Source organism: Orbicella franksi, chromosome 8 (assembly GCF_964199315.1).
Source record: "Orbicella franksi chromosome 8, jaOrbFran1.1, whole genome shotgun sequence".
NCBI lineage: Eukaryota > Metazoa > Cnidaria > Anthozoa > Scleractinia > Merulinidae > Orbicella > Orbicella franksi.
The window spans coordinates 3,243,354-3,268,200 of NC_138152.1; the positions used below are offsets into that span (position 1 = coordinate 3,243,354).

Consider the following 24,847-nt stretch of genomic DNA (forward strand, 5'->3'; position numbering starts at 1 on the left):
CCCCCCCCTCCCCTCTGTTGTGAAACGTGTTTGCGTATAATTTGAAATAACTTCAAGAAGGTTGGCTTATGTTACCGACAATGAAATAAAGAATAATCTAGGGAAATTGTGAGTGCAAATTTGGTTTCGAACACCCTCTGACGTAGAGGAATGTGTGACTTTTGGGAATAATTTACAGTGTTGTTAATCGGATTAGCCCGGGTGAAATCATGCAATAGAAAATACAATAGGAGCTTAGAAACCCACAAATAAGTATTAAGAATATAATGGCTTTATGTAGTTTAGGCATGTATTTCCGTTGTAATAACCAATAAATAGAATCGCTATCCTGTAACTGACAGAATGAATAGAGATCGATTGAATGTAGAACGTGTGGATCGTAAATAAACGTAAGAAAACAGAACGATACAGTCCGATTGATTGCTGAACCAGCGGAACGCAGAGATTCCCTTAACGCTGTGGAGAATTCTGCAACACCCTCCTCCAACCTCCAACTTTAAGTACTTTGAAAAGGGATTTGCTCTGAGAAACTCAAAATTTTGAAATAGTTTTATGAAAAATATTCCAAGGAGTGTAAAAATTGGGCTAACTGGAAATCATTGGCCGAGCCTAATTTGACTTGACAGTCAGAGATCTCTTAATCTATTTATATTTTAAACATTTTTTTTTTTTTTTTTTTTTTTTTTTGCAAATTAGACTAGGTTGTTGGCATATTACCTGTGAAAACACTGCGCACGAGCTTCTAAACTGTCCAAATTTCTTTTCCATTCGATTTTGCTCCCTAACTGTCGGATTTTTTGCTGATTGAATGGTTCGCATTTCGGTAAATCAAATCGCAACTCTCCGATTTCCCAGAAACTTGCCCAAGATTGTTTGGTACCATTTTACCACATGTTTCGAAAGTTCCGGAATTTTTGGTGCAGTGGAAAAAACGCAAGTTTTTGTAAAAAAAGAGTCGCCTAACAAGGAACAAGAAATGCAAATATTTAACAATTAATGGACGCGGCTGAGCAAAATATCGTAATTCGGCACTGGTGAGCAGGTCAATTATTTGCCGAAGCCGAAGGCGCTGAGACAAATGGTTGATCTGCAAAACACTGACAAATTGCGATATTTTTGCGATAACCGTGTTCAATTTAAAAAATTGACGTCAGTTTTTCATGGGTCTGCAAGTCCTGTTATTAATCATGAATTTCGTCAAAACATTGTCAAAGTAGTTGTGGATCCACGAAAATGCCCTCTGCTGAAGATCTCCCCCAACGACTTAACGCAACTTAGAAAACCTAATAAAAAATGGAGAGAACGCTGAAACCTAATAGAAAGATAGACGTCATCTTTGCTTCAGCAAGACACAGTACTTCTCAAAAATTCCACTGACGAGTCGTATTTTCAACGCTCTTCTTGCTGTTTAGAAATGTGCTCAAACAAGGTCTTTCGTGTTTGATATATTACATCAACTGTTCCTTATTATATATCTAAGCAACGACAATCTTTCTATACATCGTCTAAAACAAACTGATTACAAGCTTATTTATTCATATATTTCGTATACAATACCAGCATAGGCAGAAAGTATCAATCTCTCTTTGGACAGTACAAACAAACCATTTTGTAAGAGTTAACTTCTTTACTGTTACTTCTAGAAAAAGACTGAAAGCGCAGTCCCTTTATTAAATGTATTAAGTATCCGTAAATAATGTTTATCACTTGTACTTTAATATGACAATTTTTAACCGAAAGCAAAGAAACAACTTCTCTCTCGTTATCCATGCCAGTACAGGACGCTACGCAGCACTTATAATTCTCATTCCCAGAATGATGCTGGCAATTCCAGATCAAGAATAATTAGAAGTAACGAAATTTAATGTAGCACAATTTGACATTTATAATTTTCAGAATATTTTACCATAGATAATTATAGTTAGTTAAGTCATGACATGATCATTTGAGGTTTACTAATGACACTTGGAACAGGTTGGGCGGTTCATAAACAGTTACCTGAGTTCCTAAAAAAAAAAAACAGAACAAACAAAGGGTAATTATATAATCATTGGTCAGCGTCCAAACTACCCCGGAAAAATTTAAAAAGGCAGCTTTATTTCTAGGGACGGGCCTACCGTCCACGCTAATCATGGAGCTTGTCGAAAACGATCTTCAAACCAGAGGAATTTGAAAACGCCGGCTTTTCGTTTTCGAGCCGACGAAAACCATTTTGAAAACGAAGCTTCTCGAGAATGGTTGCGTCACGATAATCATGTGCAGCTGGTTTTCCTGACCGAGTTTTCCTCAAACACATAACCAAAATTACTGGTGATTGTTGCGTTTTTAAACTCTTTCTGCGTAGTGTAGACGGAGACCATTAAATGCGTTTTCAGAGTGAAACCTCTATTTTCAAATTCTTCCGGCATAGTCTGGACGGGCCTCAGTTTGCGGTGCTTTAATAATGACTTTATATCTAGGGAAGATTTTCATGTACATTTTTTTGCATTTTTTATTGTGTAAAGATTTACAAGTTTAATATTATAGTCAGAGTTTAATGCACCGTTCCATAAATTATCAATTGTCAATTAAGAGAATCGCTACGAAGCTAACGTTTCTTCAGGACTCGTTACAAGTTGTTTCTTTAAAGTTCCATTGAATAATCTTTTTTGTACTCCCGCGGAGTATCGTACAGTCTCCCTCCACTATCATGCTGTTACGACACGAGTGGCCACTGGGGACAAGGCGGTGCTAGGCTTCTTCGGTATTCAAAATTGAAGACACTTAACTTCAGGCGAGATTCGGTGCTGCTATCCTTTACACGCTACCATAATATCCGGAGACACAAGACTATTGTAAGGGCTAAAGCTTTAGTGACAGAAATTTATCTTCAACAAAAGCTAAGTTGCTTATTTGACCGTAACGAGCGGTCAGTTTGTTTTGCCTGTTGCCACGCACGCGATAAAAGGGCATGATGAAATGTCAGCTGAAAAACCGAGTCGCAAAACTTTTAAATACACCTTACAGTTTGAACCTGGAAGGCGCGGTGGCCTCGTGGTTAGTGCGCTCATCTCCGGATCGAGCGGTCCGGGTTCGAGCCATGGCCGGGGACATTGTGTCGTGCCGGCTGGGCAAGACACTTTACTCTCAGTGCCTCTTTCCTCCCAGGTGTGTAAATGGGTATGATGGACTAGCATCCTGTCCAGGGGGGAGTAGAAATACCCCTAGTCCTTTTTGCTACAGCTGAAACCGGGATAAGCTCCGGCCCAGCTCGCATGCAGACTTTGAACTATACAATCGAATACAACGTAAAACAAGCTCGTGAATCATCTTCGAAGGGGATGACAAAAATACCCAGAGGGGAGGTAGACGAGGGAGAATTGTCCAGTAGACGCGATTCTCGAGGAGTAACAGCGAATTCCCATCAGATACGTTTTGCAGCTTCCACAGAAGAAGGAAGTGGTTCATAAGCAACTTCGAAAATTCCTTAAATTTGATAGATCCGAGAGTTCCTTTTTTTTTTTTCCTAAAAAAGGATTCTAGCAAAGTGCCTCGTGAAACAAAAGCAATAGTTGACATCTGAAAGCGGGTTAAAATTTCTCTAGGAAACAGACTACAAGCAGGTTAATCAACTACATTGCGTAAAATCAAATTACTGGACATTACTAGTAACCTTCTTTAGAACCTCTGTACTAATTGAAAACTCTGCAGGAAACAGTGCATCGCAACTAGAGGGAGTCTAACCAATTAACACTGCCTGGGAGCGGGTTTGAAATCGAGACAACCGTGAACTACTAGTGGCAGGATGTATCATTTGGAAGGAAACTCTTCATTGCAAACCCAGCGACAACCTCGTTCTCTGGTACCTAATTGCACATTGGACCCTTGACACCAACGAAACATTTCACGTACATTTCAGACGACGGAAATCAAAATAATTCTTTATCAAAATTACGTGTAAATGTCACACACATTCGTATACACTCTCAAATGAAACCCATATCGCTATGCATATTCCTACTGCATTTTTCTCAGAAAGGTAATATATGCCTTTCGTAAGGAAGTACAATTGTTGGCACTAACTTCTTTCCATACAACAAACTAAGCTAATTTGGTGCTACAAAACGATTATTTTAAGCCTCAATCTATCCGTTAATCCCAAGAAGTGATTCCATTCGGCAGCGTGACTGAGGAAACGTAGATCGAGACAGAATGAAAGGAAATTAGCACGAAGAAGTAATGGCGGCCACAAAAAACAGGTCATTTTATAAAGCGAGCTAGCATCCAGTACCCCGAAAGTTCAAAGAAAGTTTGGTTACTAAGTTCAAGAAATGACCGATGTAGACAAACAAACAAACAAAAGACAAGAGCAAAAGAAAAAAAATAAAGCAAAACAAAACGACAACAACAACAAAGGAAAAGCAAACAAATTCTAGTAACAAGAAAAAACTAAATGAGACAGTTGTGTTTCGCGAATGACCGATTTATACGCTGCGATAATAAGACAAGATAAAAGACTTCGTGATCAGAAATAATTTGTGTTCTTAATACTCTAAATCCGCGTCTCCTGAATCGCATGTACAATAGGCTGGTAGGGAAATAAAGATTTCCTTTCCCTGACGCTCTGCAATGATTTATGAGTTAGTATCCAAGCTAACGTGGCGCGAACATGTTAAATTAAGTTAAGTTTTGCCGAGTGACCTAACCAGCTCGGCTAAGCCGCCTGCTAATCGTACCCAGACCATAACCCTGTCAAATTAGTATCGACTTACTCTAACTGCACATTGGAACCTTCACACCACCGAAACATTTCACGTAGATTTCAAACGAGGGAATAAAAATAATTCTTTAATTATCAAAATTACGTGTAAATATCACACATATTCGTATACACTCTCAAATGAAACCCATATCCCTATGCATATTCCTGTTTTTCTCGGAAAGGTAATATATGCCATTCGTAATGGGGAAATAAGACTTCCTCTTAAGAATGAAGTACATTTTTGGCACTAACTTCTTCCCATAGGACAAACTAACTAAGATAATTTGGTGCTACAAAACGATTATTTTCAAGCCCCGGCCAAACGATCGTAACATTTCAACACAACATATCGCAACATTGTTGCGACGTGTTGCGACATGTTGGGTGTTGTTGGCTCAATTTTGAAAATGGTCAAATCTGTCATACAACATTTGTGGATGTTGCATGATGTTGTAGTCGTTTGGCCAGGCCGCCGTGCAACAATGTTGCGCCCGGACATGCGCACTAGTTCGATTTTCAATACCCAACGTGAAACAACACGTCGCAACAGGGTGGCCCAACGCGCGTAACATGTTGCGCCCAACAACGTTGCGATATGTTGTATTCAAAATCTTGCGATCATTTGGCCGGGTCTTAAAGCCTCAATCTACCCTTTATTTCCCTGAATTGATTCCATTCAGCAGCGTGACTAAGGGGACGTAGATTACGACTAAATGAAAGGAAATTAGAACAAAGAAGTAATGACGGGCAAAGAAAACAGGTCATCTTATAAAGTGACATTCAGTTCCCCGAAAGTTCAAAGAAAGTTTGGTTGCTAAGTCCAAGAAGTGGCCAATGCAGGCAAACAAACAAACAAACAAACAAACAAACAAACAAACAAACAAAAGACAAGAGCAAAAGACAAAACAACAACAACGGAAAAGCAAACAAATTCTAGAAACAACATACTAAATGAGACAGTTGTGTTCTCGAATGAAATTTTTTTACTCTGCGATAACACAGCAAGATAAAGTGTATGCTATGAAATATTTTCTAAATAGTTGAAATCTACGTCTCCTGAAGCGTATATACAGTAGGCTGGTAGTGAAACAGAAAATATATTTTCCCTGAGTAAGTGCAATGATACATACGTTAGCAATTCAAGCTTACCTGATGCGACCATGATATATTAAGTTGATATTTGCCTAGGCCATTTGGATACACACCTTAAAACTAACGTAGGGTAAAAAGCTTAGATGAAAACCTTAAAATAGTCGGTAGCTACAGTGTAGCGTAGTCAAGGAAAAAGGAAAAATGGATAAGGAGGTCTCATATAGTAATAAATTATCAAGTACCTACCTAACAGATTTTGCAAAACAATGCTACTAATTGTACATTGATATAAGAAATAATGCCAAAAGATGCTTTGTAGAAAAATCTACTTGCTTCGTACATGAGAAAAAAAACGCTTTGCCGCTCTGTAAATCAAGCCACCGGAATATCTCGCATTCGTCTACGTCAGTAATCTCAAAATTGAAGTTCAAGGACGAATTGCAGAAACAAACAGAGGACGGAAAATATTTGCAAGAAGATTGCCAGTTCGTTGTCCGTTGAACTGGATTGCGTACATCTAAGGTATTAAGGTCCAGAACAACTGACATCAAACTGAAAACCACAAAAGATATCGGCAAGTTGTGAACACCCAAAACCTACTTAATACAGGGTATATCGTAAACAGATCCTTGAGAGATCATTTGTTAAGTTGTCAGCAAGATGGTTGGTCGTTATTCGCAACATGCGCGAGATAACACCTTTTCTAGGGGGTGGGACGGGGGAATTGTAGCTTGGAGCTTGGTGGTAGGGTGGTACGTCCCACGAGGTTATGACAGAGGGCGTTGTCTTTTTTTCTGTTACTTTACAGCTCAGTAAGTAAATGACTCGGTTTGAATTGACCATTCAAGCCAGGACGTATCGAAAAATTAAAATTATCCTGAAAATGAAAGATACGTTGAATGATTTTGGAAAGCTTTTCAGCTTAGCTTAAAAGAACTAGAGGAAAGAGTAAAAAGTTTCACACTCACAAACACAACAACAGTAACAACAAAAACAACAACCACCATAAAAACACGTTCACACGCAGAACAATTTTGCGCCTGGAGATGACGTCACATATCACGGTGGTCAAGATTGAACTTCTTGTTCCAAATGATCTGTTTTCTGGCCAATCCTTGATAGACGGTCATGCTCCTGTAAAAAAGAAAAATACGTAAAGTATGCTCGTGTTATTCAACGACCACCAAGTCCATTTGGAGCTATTACCATATATCTAGTGGGCTGGCGTTCGATAGTGGTTTTTGGTATATTAGTAGATATGGGGCTTTTTTTTTGTCTCATGAAAAAGCGTTTATATATATATATATATATATATATATATATATATATATATATATATATATATATATATATATATATATATACGATTGAGCTCGAGATCTTGATTATACAGGTTAGGGGCTAGTGCACAGGGGCAGGGGGCAGGTCAGTGGTATGAGTACATCAGATGGGGCGCTTTTCTTTAATTAATTAAAGCATGTCTTTTCTCATAAACAAGCGTGGACCCGAACACTGTATCAGTAATAACATAATCATTTACATTCATGTAAAATAAATGTGTACTGTTATTTATCTGTGTTCCTGGGTCTTTTTGAGCCGTTTAGAAGGGATTTGACTAGAAGCGAAGTCGGTTTACATTTCAAATATCAGAATATCTCCCCCGATGAGTGTTAACAGTTAATGACGATAATGAAAACTCGAGACGTAATATAATTGGAGCGTCATATTTACAAAGCGGCAGACAAGATGTTATTTGAAATGTAAACCAACTTCGCTTCTATGGAAATCCCTTCTACACGGATCAAAAACAAGTAAATAACAGCATATTTATTTGACATGAATGTAAATGATTATATTATTGCTGATAGAGTATCCGGGTCCCCCGTGACCAAAAGGAACACTATGAAGTTTTTTTTGCTTGGTTGGTTGTTTGTTTTTTACTAATTTAATAATTTGTGTTTCATTCAAGTTTGTAATAGGTGTCATACCCGTTCTTCCTCTGACAGCATGTATCTGTCTCCATTCATCCTTGATCTGTGATGTAACAGCCTCTGGATGCTTTCTTCGCGTTGATGGTGAGCCTTGAAAGTGAATACAACGATAACTTCAGTAATAAATGTAAGAAAAGGAGCTGGGAGCCCAGATTGTAACTTGCTCAAGTATTGGGTGTTTTTACGCGACGTCACGGCAGTCATATTATGGTGTCCCAAAAGAATGAAACGGCGGCCCTGTAGTGTTGGTGTACCAAACCAATCTTGTGGGACTTGAACTCTTTTCTTATGTAAACAATTTTATTCTGTTCCAATAATTTTGCATGGCTGTTGGCCACGCGAGTGAAAACGCTGTATATTTGTAAAAAATCCAAGTCCCAATTTGCGCGCCAGGCCACCCACCCTACTTTCACATGTGGCTTGTTCCTGTGGGTTGACCTTATTCTTGAGTTCTCAACGAAAGCAGGCTACAGCAGATGTAGCTTTTCTTTCTTGTTTGGCTACCTACTTTTCTGCTTTCTTTGTGTACTTTTTGTTAATTTGTATGAACAAAAAGGAAACGTTACTTATGTCATTTCTTGATTTAAAAGCAATTCGCCATTCTCTTTACCGGATCACTTACCTTTGCCAGCTCAGCTTTCTCTCGTAAAAGCTTCTGTTCTAAATCAACTTTTTTTCGATTATACTGTTCTTGGGTTTCCTGTAAGCCGGGAAAATTAAAATTCACAAGTTGCGGTACAGCAGCAGTACAAATAACTTGGATAAGGAGCAAATAAGGAAAACGAACGCGAATCACAAATAATGAATCCACGTCGAGCTGGAAAAAGTCTGGCATAGTCAACTATTATATTTATGAAGCGTAAATTATTATTTGGCTTTTTCTTGTAACCGAAATAACGCGCGCTCTGATTGGCTAATTGTAGGACATTATTCCTTATTCTCAATTTTGCCCTCAAAAGGTTTTTTTTTCTACAGATGGTATTCGCTTCAATCCCACTCACCTAGAAATATGCCCGGTTTCAATCGCTCTCTATTTTCTATCCTCTTGATTTTGAACGATTTTTCCAGCTAAATGAGTGTTCTACGAAACCTTTTTTTTTTTTTTTTTTCACTTTGCTTGAACGAAAAAGTAGACATGCTCGCCGCCTAGTTTAAAATTAAAAAGACAACGACTTGCACATACCCTCATTCGTTTTTGGTTTTCTTTCGTCAGTGATTCCAGGTCGTTGAAGATTCTCTGTACATCTTGTTCCTGCTTTCGTCGCTGCATTTCGGCGGCTCGTACACGGTTGTAGAGCGCATGCTCAGTCTCCTCCATCTTGTTTACAACTTTCTAAAGCATCAATGCATAGAAAATGATGCAATTAGCTTAAATATATCAGCTGTCGTCGCCATGGAATTTCGATTTTCAAGGTGTTGCGTGCTCCAACACTATTTCGCTCTGTTTCTGATCGCTATTGGAAAGTTACATAGATAGTGCAGATTGTATATTTAGGCTTTACCATTTTTTCTTTTTTTTTATGGAGAGTCAAGTGGTGTAAGAGTACAAAGTACTAGGCGAACTATTGTCAGTTTGGGCTAGCCAAAGTTGGAGTTATACTGTAGGTTCGTCTCATGAAAAGTTAGGAGTCTACAGGCACATTCAATGACAAACTTTGTCAAAGAGTTCTCGCAACTGAATTCCCTTAACTATAGTATGACAAAAATAGTATGACGAGAATTTGTATCCTGATAATCACCTGTAAATGCTTTAGACTGTCCTCGTGCGCTCGTCGAGTGGTTTCATTTTGCTTTTCTAGATAGCGCTTCTTCCACTCCACCATTTGATGGACGTGTTGATGCTTCCTGTCCTTAGTCAGCTGCTCAATCTGCTGATTTCTTCGAGCCTCGGCAAACTGAGAAAAAACGGATTAATTAGCTAAATAAATATAGTGTATAAAAGTTGTAATTTTCCTAAGCTTAATACAGCATTTCCTAACTACACTGCCCATAAACTGGCACTAGCGGATATCCCTTTCAGGAATTCGATTGAAATCACCGTCCAAAAAAAGAAGTGTTTGAGGCTTTCCTTGTATAGATGTTTTGGTTCCTGACACAGGCTTGTAATGCGATCCTTCTACGACGATGCATACATTTCGCCAGCTTAAAGCAAATTATTTTCGAATAATCATCACGTAATTAAGAAAACGAATACCTAGTCTAGTCGTGGACAGATTTCTAAATGTCTGAAAGTTATAAATTAAGTGTAAAAATCGGTAACAAAGGTATGTATATAATTGTTGTTGTTATCAGACTCTCACTAGCTCGCAACAATTACAAAGCCGGTAGTGTCACCCTAACTCTAACGGTGTAAAGTGTGCGCCACAGGCTAACGCTCCAGTTGATCTTCACTGCTTTAAAGCCTCTGTTTCGATTCGTTCTCGCGCCTCTGTTGTTCTTCAAATAGGGCCAGGGACATTGTTTGTGTTCTGCAACTGTTGTTTCGTTCGACCAGTTTTAAAGAAACCTGTACACGGTACAAGAGGCCGGAGGGGGGGGGGGGGGGAGTTCTACCATATCAAACTGGCGGGGCTCTTAGGTCCACAGCGGGAGCTTTTGCCGTACTTTTAAGGGTATTGAGCCGAAAAAATATATAAGAATTGAAACCTCTTAGGGGAGAAAAGAAATTTCAGGCCACGCCCTCAAAACAGAATCTTGTTACCTCTTAGGGGTTCTTTTCAAAATATCCGACGAGCAGTCCGGTTCTTTTTATATGGGAGACCCCCCTCCGTGGAGGTAGGAGGCCCCTTACTCACCTGTCCTCGCTCTTCAATCTCCTTCCCTTGACGATCAAGTTCAAGATACTCTGCCGCCTGTTTAGCTTGCTTCTGACTCACTGAATTGTGTTGTAACCTGCGATTTATATCTGTCATTTTTCGGCCCTCTATAATAGACACGAAAAGGAGAGATATTGACATTGGTTTTGTTAATCACATTATGATACCCCAAGTTATTTGCTGGTGAAACTGTAAATAATACCCGTATTCACCTGTGACGTAGCAAATTACGAACGAAAAAACCTCCATTAAAACACGACTTTCAGCTGTACAGTAACCATCAGTATGAGATCACCCGTTAAATTGATTTATATCTATCTTGACAATACAAGATATTTCTACGGGATTAAGACATCAAAAAAACCTACCTTCTCTTGTCTTCAAAGACAACATGTCCTTAGATACCATCAAGTCCCTACTCAACCGTCGCTTGCCGTATTCATGTTTAAGTCCTTGGTTTGATATCCCTCTACAAAAAAAGATTGAAGTGTCGACATTTTACTACGAGTATTTTCCACCACAACAAGAGAGCAAATTTCACATTTCGTACGCATATATCGCAGGATACATCTTAAAAAACACAGGCACGCAAGGCGTGCAAGAGCTTTTTGGGTGAATTTAAAAGCCTCTAGATTACCGATTGTCATCTATCTACATTGTTTTATTGATATACTGTACCATGTTAATGAGGTATTTTTCCTTTTTATTAGTATACAGTATGATTCAGAGGAAGGCAGTTTTGTACATTGCCATAACAAGGAAATTGCTCATTTGCAGGTAAAGAAGCAAACTTGCTACCTAAAAAGTCAACATGGGGAACTCTGTATTTAGTGCGTGCGTTCATGATTTGCTAGAGTTGCGTTGTATAGTGAAAACTTCTACAGTATTTGGTAAAGTTAACTGTGCACTCATTTTTATCACACCACGTGACGATCTCGTCTGTATTCCAAACCAACCAGAGAACCATTGAGCGTCAAAAATCGCTCTTTGAATCTTTTTTAGACCCTCTCCATCACATTACCCAGAAAGTTTCATGCAATGAAAAAACAAAACAAAACAAAAAACAAAACTAAACTAAACAAAACAAAACAAAACAAAACAAAACAAAAATACACACCACACGAACTACTTAACTGATTTCTTTTAAACTCATCTTAGTGGATGTACTTACTTGAGTTTCTCTGTCAAGCTTTGCTTGCGCCGTCTGTCATCCTGTAAACAAATCAACACAAACAATTGTTACTACTGCTAAGAAAAACAACAAACTTAGTCTAATTTTACTATCTATTACAGGTCCTGTGATTCACCTACAGACATGACACTATTGTCAAAGAGACATATAGCACTTTATTTTCAAACCTGAATATCTTTGATACTTGTGTCTTTCCAATATCTGCAAAACAGACAAAACCGTTCGTTCGTGTAACCTCAAGTACAGTGTTCATGTAAGTACATAAATCAATAACGGAGTTTATTTTAAGTAAACTAGTCATCACAATTTCCAAAGCATAAAGTTTAATTAACTATATGTCAGTGTTTTTTAATTCTCTCTTCGGCTGGCTGGTTTTAACATGAGAAAGCAGACGCCATGGGGCCATTGACAAATCCAAAATGATCGTTTAGATGTCAGTACAATTGCGGTGACTAATCTCTGCACGGTCACAGGACCTTCCAAGCTCTTTGAAGTCATTACTAAAGATCCTAAAAGATCAGGAATTTTCAAAGATCCTTCCAAGAGGTCTTAAAAATATCTTACTAGAATCCTTACATGGAAGATCTTGCGAAAATCTTCGCAAAAATCTTCCTGGATCTTGAAGGTTCTTGGCAAGATCTTTGATTCGATTCACCTTGGCGGTCCGTATTGCAGAATTCGGACCGCCCAGCGAAAAATAAAATTATTCTCTTTGTTACCTTGGACTTTATTTTGATATAAAGTGACTAAACTAACTAGGCTGGAGTAACCTCTCTTTTCAGTCCCTGTATCTTACCGCTCATCGTCTATTTCTTGTGATCTCTTTTTGAGTGCTATCTTGTTTGCAGCAATAGCTAGGTCAGCTAGACTCTTCTTCAATGCATATCCTTTCTCCTGTTGAAAATACGTGCAAACATGATCATGATCATGTTAACATGATCTCGATTAATGTATGAATGCTATAGATGTATCTACCAATCAGAATCCAGAGATTTTGCTGTCGATGAGTGTATTGCTAGGAGTAATCAGGGATTGGTAAGTGCGTTGGGATGTTCACCATAGGAATTGCGCTTGTTTATTAATGAATTAAGCACATGTCATCGTTGTAGCTCAAGCCCGGGCAATTCCCTGGTCAAGCTTCGTTGTATTTTAATAGTTAATACGTCTACGAACTTTACAAAAAAGAAACGAAAAAAGAAAGAAAGAAAGAAAGAAAGATCCGCGGCTGGTCTATGACATACAGTTGTATTTGCCTATTCGGTACCTTGCCCGCCTGTCCGTTTATTCCTGCTTATATGCTCCTGCAAGGGGATCTCGCCAAGTTTAGCTTGCAGTGTCATCTCGTAGGACGCGTTAAGCGCCAGACTAAGGCCCAATGATTACCGATCAACTTCAAGAACTTTAAAAAAGAGAGTTCGGTGCCATGTAGCACAGATAATTTATAACTAACAGTAACTAACTGACCTCTATTCTTTTTAAGTCCTCTTCAAACTGCTGTGTTAGCGCAAAAATCTCTGATCGAGTCAAGTCCAATTGCTTGGCAGTCTTGCAATACTGAAATTCAGCTTCACCCCTGAACAACCAAACAAACGCGAAACCCTTGTGATCAAATTTTAATCAGTGTAGTAAAGAAGTAAGTATACTAAACAACATTTTTGTTTGAGCTTTCACGAACTGAGCCCTGTTAACGTTTATATTTACGATTATTTCTCACAGTAATATTAGCAAAAAAAAAACAGCAAAGGTTACTTCATGTATGCCATACATCATAACTTCCCTAAAGAGTGGTCTATCCGCTGGAAATGAATGTCACAGACTTTTCTTTACTAATTAATTAAAAATAACTAATTGACTTCCACGAGCCATCTTAAGACTAAGTTCGATTTAAAAGAAAGTTTCATTAACAACATGCAGCACAAAAGGCTTACATGTTTAAGACATCTTTCCTGTCTTTGTCTTTAAACTTGACAAGACCAGACATGTTTCTCTCTATCCTCGCTTTGTTAACCTGATGATGTAATAAATTACATATGACTGTCAAGGTTTTTTCTTTGATTTGTTTATTTGTTTCTTAAAATAAGAAGATAAATAACAATTATAATAGTAATAATAAAATTAATAATAATAACTGTAATAATAATAATAATAATAATAATATTAAAGTGAAGTATGATCATCGCAGTAAATTTTCCAATTTAAGCAACTGGAAAGAAGAAGCCTGAAAAAAATCAGGGCTTCAACGGGATTCGAACCCGTGACCTCCGCGATACCGGTGCGATGCTCTACCAACTGAGCTATGAAGCCACACATTGGGAGCGAGGTCAATTAATTGAGTTCATATATTCCCGTGAGTGAAATGATGTGAAGTATATATGAAATAATCCATATTGAACTGCGGTAGTAGATGAAAAGTGAAGTATGATCATCGCAGTAAATTTTCTAATTTAAGCAACTGGAAAGAAGAAGCCTGAAAAAAATCAGGGCTTCAACGGGATTCGAACCCGTGACCTCCGCGATACCGGTGCGATGCTCTACCAACTGAGCTATGAAGCCACACATTGGGAGCGAGGTCAATTAATTGAGTTCATATATTCCCGTGAGTGAAATGATGTGAAGTATATATGAAATAATCCATATTGAACTGCGGTAGTAGATGAAAGTGAAGTATGATCATCGCAGTAAATTTTCCAATTTAAGCAACTGGAAAGAAGAAGCCTGAAAAAAATCAGGGCTTCAACGGGATTCGAACCCGTGACCTCCGCGATACCGGTGCGATGCTCTACCAACTGAGCTATGAAACCACACATTGGGAGCGAGGTCAATTAATTGAGTTCATATATTCCCGTGAGAGTATATATGAAATAATTCATATTGAACTGCGGTAGTCGATGAAAGTGAAGTATGATCATCGCAGTAAATTTTCCAATTTAAGCAATTGGAAAGAAGAAGCCTGAAAATAATCAGGGCTTCAACGGGATTCGAACCCGTGACCTCCACGATACCGGTGCGATGCTCTACCAACTGAGCTATGAAGCCACACATTGGGAGCGAGGTCAATTAATTGAGTTCATATATTCCCGTGAGTGAAATGATGTGAAGTATGTATGAAATAATTCATATTGAACTGCGGTAGTAGATGAAAGTGAAGTATGATCATCGCAGTAAATTTTCTAATTTAAGCAACTGGAAAGAAGAATATATGAATGAATATATGAACTCAATTAATTGACCTCGCTCCCAATGTGTGGCTTCATAGCTCAGTTGGTAGAGCATCGCACCGGTATCGCGGAGGTCACGGGTTCGAATCCCGTTGAAGCCCTGATTTTTTTCAGGCTTCTTCTTTCCAGTTGCTTAAATTGGAAAATTTACTGCGATGATCATACTTCACTTTCATCGACTACCGCAGTTCAATATGAATTATTTCATATATACTTCACAATAATAATATTGATAGTAATAATAGTAATAATGATAATAAAAGTTTCCCAAAATTCTGCCTCTTATTACAGAGAACTTGCACTTTAGCATCTACCAAACATGTCATCACAGGCGGACCACAATGTTGTATATGCGATCCATGCAACATTAAAGTTGAACATGTCTGCTGTTGGTGACTGCAATTACCATTTCAACCATTTATCAATTATAAGCAATGTCTGGGAATGCTTGGAAAACTGTTCTAAATGCTAATTGCCAATATACATGTAGCATAATTTGTATCATATCACATAGATCGTATACAAGATTTGGGTCGCCCATGATGGCATCAGAAAAACAAACCTTGTCTTCTTGGATATAATGTTGCTGTTTAACCTTCTCAATGCCTTGGTTGTTCTCACTGAGTCTACTTTCTTCGCCCCTCATCTTTTTATAAATACCTTGTGGAACAAATAATCATAAATCAATGATGGCCCACTTTATGTTGGTTATATTCTTATCATTATTATTAATACAGTTAATAATAGTATATACATTAATAACATAAATATACCAAAACAGAAGAAGCGTTTTTTTTTTTACCACATATTTTTCAAACACTGAGTTCTAAGATCTCAAATTCAAAATATGGCACATGGCATACTATGTTTGATGAGTTTTCAGGTGTTTTACATGTGGCAATGATTCCCTTTACTTCAAGTTGCTAATTAAATTTATTACTAATTAAAATGAGTTTGAGAAAGCATGAAGCTACATGCATACATGTATGCACTGTACGTGTAAACTTGGATGGCATACAGCAGTTTGGGGGGTGGGGTGGAGGTGAGAGAGCAAAAATAACTTTAGTTGGGGAGGGAGGTATATTACCAGTAAGACTTTTCTGGTGACACACAATGAGTATAATTTTTCCCTTACTGTTTTCATATTCTGCCATGGTCCTTCTTAAGTGGTGTTGTTTCTTTATAATGTCTCCTTCATATCGCTTCAGTTCCCTCTCCTCTTGTTTATGTTGCAGCATATGATCCTATAAAGAAGAGTGTAAGAGGATTTGTTAACTTGTGTGAAATGAAGATATCAAGGAGATGATGAAAGACAGCCTTTCACTATTAAATACACAATATTGGATATTTAGTTCCTTACTTACTACATGCATTCTTAACTTTGGGCCATCAGACATTATATTATTAAATACTTTTTAAGAAAAGCATAATTTACAAGAACATGTAATACATTAATTTTCGCGATCAGTGTCAAATCTTCTACTTTAAGCCGGCCATTACGAGTGATGCGAAGAAAAGGGTCTCAAGGAAAAAAATGGCCGCAATCGAAAAACCTAGGATTTTGTGGAGCCATTTTTCCTCCAGGTTTACTATCATGTCACACACAATGGGCTAATAGAAGCAAAATGGGGGCTACTTGTAGTATACCTGGGGAGAAGCTAAGCCAACATTTGCTATTGATCCTCTTTTACTATATGATTGCATGTGACATTACATGAGTTACGTCAGTGTGCAGTAAGGAATCACAAAGACAATCACTGTACCACAGCACAAATATCCTTAAAGAACTACAGTGATATAGGCTCACCTCAATCACTCTCATTTTCTTCTCGTGTTGTTGCACATTGTGTTTAGCAGTTAGTGTAACATGCAGCAGGCCCTCGCTTCTCTGTGGTGACACAGAACTCCCCCCTGATCTCTTAACCTGCTTGGGATCTTTGCTTGATGGGGACGTGTGACCTTGCTTTGGTTTTGGTCTAAAAAGTACATGCAATTGTTTTTTATTATTATTATTATTATTATTATTATTATTATTATTGTTGTTGTTGTTATTATTATTATTATTATTATTCTTTTTTTTTAATCTAGCCATTCTTACTACTATATATGCAGTGAGTGATACGTCAAAAGGAAATACATAACTGCAGAGGGCAGTAACAATTTGTGTTCTATGGGCTAATGAAAATACTCAAGTCAGATTGGGAACATTTGAAATACTAATTAATTACAAATTCAAGTAAACCTGTGCTGAGTAACAGAGGCAGGGGTTTTTATTAACTTTATAATTAATGGTGCACTCTTAATTTAATTTTCTCTCATGTTTGCATGAACCTATATCTAACATGTGCACCATTCCAAATTGTTCTTAATTAATTATAGAGTATGCCTTATATAATTACACTGTATATTAATTACAAATTAGATTTCCTCATGAATTATTTCACAGCATCAATATATTGTGGTGCTATTAAAAAAATTATTGGATTTTCAATTTGTTTTTGCTGTATATATTGTTTACCTTCAGATAACATATGAATGAAAATTATTTCAATTTGAAGATTTATAATTGAAGTTTCTCTCCAATTTTGCATGAAAAAATGTGTTAAATTTTGGAAATATTCTATATTATAATATTTTTATCATTATATTATTAAACAACACTTCCATTACAGAATTGTAGATCTATGCAATGCAGACACTATACCACAATAAAGAAAATACAGTAACTTATTCATAATTCATTAATTTATTAATTTTATAATTCAGAGGGTGTCACCATTAAGTGCTAGTGTTCTGATTAACGGTGCATGATTTGTAAAAATCATGTGCCAATTTATTCCCCCTACTATTACTGCAACTAAGCATTATATTCTAAAATGTCCATGATTACACTAAACAATAATTTTGCCCTTACCTAGTTGTCCCAACATCTTGTCTTTCTCCAATTGCCAATGACCTGCATCGATCATTGCATTTAAAACATATAAATTCAAGCATTAATAAATAAAATATTAAAGTATAGTAAGTGTGGCAATTTGAATATATATATACATGTAGATATAACTAGAAATTACATTATGAGCTCGAGATAGAGGTGATAGGATGAAGGTGATAGTTGATGAGGCCTTCGACCTCATCAACTTAATCACCTCATAGAAATCAAGAGTGAATAACCTAATTGTTTTAGCAGAATTCTCACTGAAATTTACTTCAAATAATGGTTCCCAATAACTGCTTCTCAACGTACTATTTAACTTTGTGCCTCAGAAAGATAGCTGGGATTGGTATGGGGGAAGGACTAGAATGAGTCGTGGATGCTCAGTTTTATTTAGGGGTGTAGATCACAAATTTTGGTCTCACTTGGGATGGCCACTGGGTCGAAATGCGACTAATTTTGGCCATCAACGCATCTTTACAGGTTGCACATGAAATGATTAAAAAACAAAACAAAACAGACAAAACCATGTCCCTACATTTGAAATATATTTTTTTCTTTACTATCCACAAAATCATTGCAGGGCATGCTTTTCTGCCTGTTTTAAAGTGTATATTCTAGAGGTCAAATAGTGATCTAGCCATGTCTGCCAAGATTGGTCTCCTTTAGCAGTTTAATTCAACAATCCTCCAGTAATCTGCTACATGTAAATATAGAGTCAACAAGTAAATAACTAAAAGGAAACTGTTCTGAGATGATGAAAGATGTTTTCATGTATAATACACATACATGTTTAGTAAAGCAATACTAATGTATTTATGTACAGTATTTATAAACATTTTTATAAGAGCTTTTGATTTAGTTTTGTCAGGGAGAGAGCTATCTATGACGAATAGGCTTCATAAGCTGTCAAAAGTCAGTGGCGAATCTAGGGAAGGGACCTGCCCCCCCTATTTTGGGTTAAAAAAAATGCAGAAAAAAGAAAAACAGCCCCCCCCCCCTCCCCTGCTTAACTTGAGGTCTGGATCCGCCACTGCAAGCACATGTAGTTGTAAAATGAGATGGCCTGTAGATCTGCAGTTTACATTTGTCACACACCGGTCATCTTAAAACTGTCAAGTGTTCCACGAGTTGAAGAATACTTAGAGCTGCACTGATAAAAAAAAAAAAAAAAAAAAAACCATCTATATAAGAACCAAGTGGCCCATCAGACCGGAGCTTATCCCAGTTTCTGTAGCATGAAGCAACTAGGGATATTCCTACTCCCCTCTGGATGTGATGCTAGTCCATCACAGGGTTACTCACAACCAGAATGAAATTGGCCGATACCCATTTGTATACCTGGGTGAAGAGAGGTGCTGTGAGAGCAATTCAGTATCCTACCCAAGAACACAACATATTATATCTCTGGCCAGGGCTCAAGCCTGGACCACTCAGTCCGGAGTTGAGCACACAGACTAACCATGAGGCCAGTGCACCTCCACAGAGCTGCATATCTCCTGTACCTTTTTTTTTTTTTTTTTTCATCTCAGTTACAATTTTTGATTTCGACTGATGTTTATTTTTTCTTCAAGCTACTTGCATTTTGTTGTATTTTCAATTTATCACCAAAGTGAGTCACTGATAACAACTGTTGACTGGGAATGAAATGTACAGAAAAATAACAAAACAAAACAAAACAAAACAAACGAACAAACAGACCAAAACTGTATAAATCATATACACCAAGATCAAAACTACAGCAAGATATAAAATAAAATTAGGAAACAGTAAAGTTCTTAATTATAAAGGCGACTTACATGTATTAAAGTTGGAAAGCTTGGAAAGTAAATACTTTATGACGTCTTATATATACTAACGCTTACACTTATGATAACAATTTTATTTACAGTGTAATGTTGAGATGTTTTCCTCTACATAAGTAAATGTGTAAGCCTCATAACTAAAATTTTAATTAAAAAAATAAAGGTCATGTACGTTTCTCTAGGATTTCTTTAAAGTTATCATTTTACGTAGGTTCGATTTACGCCGCTGCCTCGCGTCCTGTCGGAAATTGAGCATATATGGGTATTTTAGGCATATAACCCGACTATAACTATGTAAGCGTCAATGTAAAATTCATTATTTTTCTCTTCGATTCCGTTATATTTCATTTAATATTCCTTCTGACGCCCAAAAACTCCATTAAGGATCCAAACAAGAACGCGAAAAGAAAAGAAAAAAAAAATCAAAACAATAACTGTTTGACATCATTACCTCCTTATCTGAAACCACTTCAATGCACGGCATTTTATCTTGGCGCCCGATCGTAAAGACAATTTTCCTAGGCGCTAAATTTTAATCAAAGCGAGCTCCAAAATGAGGGAATCTGCTGCATAATATGACCGCAAAGTATCTAAAGAAGTTAAAAACGCCGTGATAATGAATCAGTTACTTCTAAGTTAAAGGCCAACTGGCGAAACTAGACTGTAAACAAAAGAATTCGCTTACTTGAGAAAATTCGCATATTCGTCTCCTTTCCGCGAGTCGTCGTGTTTGTCGGAGTTGAAGCGCGTCAAATCAGGGGAAGAAAGAGCGGCGTATCTCTTGTGCAAGAGTGGCTGTCTTTCAAATGGAAGAACCATTTTACTTCCATTAGAGGAACTGTTTTGGCGTCAAAACTGGTTCATCTCTGCCAGACCTTCTATCCTGCTGCAATCGACGGTGAACATTTAGTTACCATAGATACCATTGTTGACCGCTAACTAGCTTGATCGCGGACTCATCAATTCGTTCTGCCCGTGTACCGGCCGACATCTCTGTTATCTGTTCGTTGATTGTTTTGTTCTTTAGTTTTGTCACTTTTTGGTAAATGTTTTCCGAGATTCCAGTGCCCCTATAGAGTCCCACATCATTTATTATCTACGAGTGAACAAGCTTGAGTGTGCACTGAGAGTGCAACCGAGCACAAAGAGAAGAAGTGAAGGGGAAATTATGTTCACTTCTCGACAGTTTAATTTTTCTAAAACTTCAATAACAGAAGCTTTTAACCTGACGATGACTCTCTTGATCTTGCTCTTGTCATCTGGTATCACGTTCTTATAACTGTAACTCCTGGAAGATTCATGAAGCTTCCCAAATGCTTGACATTTTCACTTGGTCGTTTAGAGGGAGGGGAGGTGAGTCCATTTTTGGACGTAAGTCTGAAAAGAAAAATGATCCATTTTCTCGAGTGTCTCTTTATGTTTAGAAGGACCAGTTTTCGCTTGCAAGAGCAAAGCATGAAGTAGCATGTACGTGAAGTAAGGACATACACCCTCTAGAAAGTGGACAGCCGTGGCAAGAGGGTAAACCCGTTTGAGTCCTTGTACCAACGATCTCAACTAAGAACTCCCCTCCCCCCCCCCCCCCCGCGTAAATAGAGAAAAATACGGGCACAGGCAAATTTGTTAACAACACAGCTAGGAGAAAACTCCATTCATTTACAAAAACAAGAGGTTTTCTCTTTTTTTTTGAAAGCCATAAATCATGTTGATATCATGCACTCTTTATTTATTTTGCGGGCAGCAAAATTCCTAGTTGAACTTACGTATGGGGTGGGGAGAGGACGTTCAGTTGACGTTCAGCGGGAAACACGCTCAATATTCCTTTAATTAAACCGCTTGAGCAAGATTTTCGTTGAAATCCGACGAGTTCCGGTCCAAAAGTGTGTAAACAATGTCTGTTTTCATGACAACCACCAACCTGAATTGACACGTTGCAGAAAACGTAAAATATAGAAGCAAAATGAGAGGCGTAAGGAAGAAATAATCTCTTTTTGTGAAACTAGAATGATTAAATTTTCCAACTTGAAATGCTCTTTCCCGAGAAAAAAAAAAGGAAACAAGCAAAAAGAAAACAAACACGCTTTTTTGTATATTTTTTCCATTGTGAAACAGCATTAAAACAGAACAACATTGATTTTTGTAATTCAACTTTTCCCCTTTATTTACCGTTAACAATTTCAACTGGCGTATGAAAAGTACAATCGTCCCTTTACGTTACACGTCAGGTGAATATATAAATTACATCATTGAGTATATACGTGTATAGTAGAACCAATACCGAAAGATTGCGTAGATACCTTCTATTTAAATTATTGCTCAAAAATATTATAACGTGATTCAGCAGCCTGATAAAAAAAAAAACAGTGCAGTTGCCCAGATCTTTGTTCTAAATAAGCTGGAAAAACTTCAGTCACTGTATTGAGATTACAGATTTGGCCCGAAGGCAAAAAGCTGACTAAAGCGAATTACTTCTCTATACTTCTATTCAAAACATTCCGCCGTGCTGTGACTGACAAGGAATTAATTTACTTGTCATTTGCATTATTTGCTCGAGGGTTACAATGTCTACTTCATCTATTCATTTGTGAGCTTTGAGCAGTATTCCTTGTTAGGTAAACGGAACAATTTCAGCTAATTTGCGCATTTGTTTGTTCCTTAGCTCCTTAACAGCCTCAAGCTGCGGCCAGGGCGATCCTTATTATACCGGCCTCCGGCCCGCGAGGGTGGACTTTGCAGAGGACGCTGTTCCAGCTTCTGGTTCTTCCGGGTTGCAGCAGGCACTTTGAACTCCTCTAAACGCATCCCTTCTTCAAATCCTGTGAGTTCTGATTTGTGGAGAGGATGTGCGACTAGATGAGATGATGAACAGTTTCGTATCAGTTTTGTATAAACTTTGGAGCCCCACATAGGGAAGATATTTGTTTACAAACTTTGTTTTTGTTATTTAAATGTTCAAAACGTTAAACAGAAGAACTCTTTGTTTCATCAGCCAACAGTTCTCTGGTTGGTATATTAATGACAATTGGTGACGTCACTGATATCTCTGCTATGGCGAACGGCAAAGATATCGAGCCCTAACTCATCCGAGCATTCACTCCAGTATTCACGCGAGTATTCGCGCAAGCATTCACGCAAGCATTCACGCGAATATTCACGCTCGTATTCACGGAAGTATTTAGGCACATTTCCTACTCCGTCATCCGGCCCCTAACTCCGGATTGTTTAATTTCTTCCTATAGAGCTATTTTCTGGTAGTTTTTGCAAGAAAGTTTTACGGGAGCCATTCGAAATTAACAGTTTAGGAAAACATGCTTTGGTCACTTTAAGACTTCCGGTAGCTTTTTCTAAAGATTAGCTAGGACATTGTACAGTGCGTGTACATACTTTCATCTTGTATTGCAAAGCAGCTACATTAAATACCATGTGACGAAAATGATAAAACGTGTAATACTATGAAACTGAAATTGAGCACCAACGTTCAAAATTTAACGTGATCAAATTGAATGTGCTTTTTTAAGATATCAACTCCGGGCAATAATTTCCTTGTGTTTAAAATGTAAATACTGAAAACTAATTCAAAAGAGGAGTAACACTATTGATCTCTGAATCTTTCTCCCACGATATAGTTTATGATTTAACAAAATCTTACCGAATGCAAAAAGTGTTTCAACACTAGCCGCGTTGTTTGCAGTGAAAGGGTCGCGAAATTTTCGCGAGTGTGTACCACACTTCTCTAAAATTCAAATGCATAACGGTTTGTGGGACAAATAGTAAAATCAGTTATCGAAAATTATAAAAGTTGATTAGAACCGTTCAAAAGGACGTAAGAAAGTTTAACACCGGAACGGAAGGTGCATGAACTACTACAAGAAAAAAGTGTCTGGAGCCAAAAATTGATTTTGCAGCCTCTCGTTCAAGTCTCTGTGCGTAGTTAATTAACTGTGCAAACAGCGAGTTTATAAACACTCACCACTGTTGCAAATCAAGGGAACCTGCAGGCAAAACAACGCAAGCGTGATCAGGAGAAAGACTCTGGCCGCCTTCATCTCGTCTCAGCTACTGGTGTATCTGCTGCTGTATTGAAGCTAAAAATCACAACGCTTCGCTCAAATGTCTTCCGTAATTTGAACTTCTTTCACCAAGGGGTACTTAGCTATTCGGGTACAAACGCGTTTTAAGTCACAATAAATATCTAATGATCGTAGACAGTACAAAGGATTTTGTACGGTTGGCCTATGAACCATGAGACAGCTGTCAACGGGGTTGATAATGACTCTTTCTTTTTACACAATGGCTGTTTTGAAAATTTTGATTATTTTATCATTTTTACACATGATGTAGTATGTTATGGTCTGAGTTACTTCGATGTTCAAGTCAGTTATATAAGGCTCAGTGAAATCCTAGAGTTACCGCTCGAATACAGCGCCAAGTTCCCTTCTCATTTACTGCAACGCATTTGACCTCAAACATGAAAGTTTGGAGGTTTCAAAATTTGAGCTGGTCTTGCATCCCATGGTGTGTCTTCTCGACAAACAACAAAAAGCCTGTAAGGCTCGAAGTGCTAAGTATGAAGAAAGTTTAATATTACTTAAGGCGACGCCTTCGATAAATTTCTACAAAATATTTATCAAGCCTACAGTTTTCTCAAGTACATCTAGCCTAATGGTCAGGTTTGGCGTAAACAGTTTAACCGGAAAACGAACGGCAAAATTCAAATGCGCGCTTCCATATTGATAAAAGGTCAGTATTCAGTATTTTTAAGCTTTGCACTTATAAAAAAATTTCCCTTCCGTTTATGTCTTATACTGCAAACAGTCCGTATCAAGAGGAACATTCCATTCTGCCTTTAGAGGTTCAGGCTCGGCTCCCACGGTTTGGAATTTGTTATCTTAAGCTGTAGGCTTAAAATAAAAATGTGCAGTGTATTATTTGTTTACATGGTGAGCACTTCAATGTGAAAATAAGCGAAAGTATATACCTAAATAAAGCGTCGACATCTTCCAGATGTTATTGCCACGTTTCGAAATGTATAGATCACGTTTTGAAACTTGACAGCG

At 37.7% G+C, this 24,847-nt stretch overlaps 1 protein-coding gene across 1 annotated transcript; it reads right to left on the minus strand.

Moving 5' to 3' along the window:
* Nucleotides 1-4,811: 4,811 nt before the first annotated feature.
* Nucleotides 4,812-20,842, minus strand: LOC145496000 (uncharacterized). Its single transcript, XM_081475604.1, has 17 exons — nucleotides 20,476-20,842; nucleotides 17,965-18,006; nucleotides 16,858-17,026; nucleotides 16,186-16,294; nucleotides 15,613-15,710; nucleotides 13,761-13,840; nucleotides 13,297-13,405; nucleotides 12,629-12,726; nucleotides 12,000-12,033; nucleotides 11,812-11,852; nucleotides 11,009-11,109; nucleotides 10,620-10,747; nucleotides 9,564-9,719; nucleotides 9,008-9,157; nucleotides 8,447-8,524; nucleotides 7,822-7,914; nucleotides 4,812-6,967 (listed from the first exon to the last, which is right to left on the minus strand). Exons 1-17 carry the CDS (start codon nucleotides 20,607-20,609, stop codon nucleotides 6,902-6,904), a joined length of 1,686 nt encoding a protein of 561 aa, XP_081331730.1. The 5' UTR covers nucleotides 20,610-20,842; the 3' UTR covers nucleotides 4,812-6,901.
* Between the last annotated feature and the right edge of the window lie 4,005 nt (nucleotides 20,843-24,847).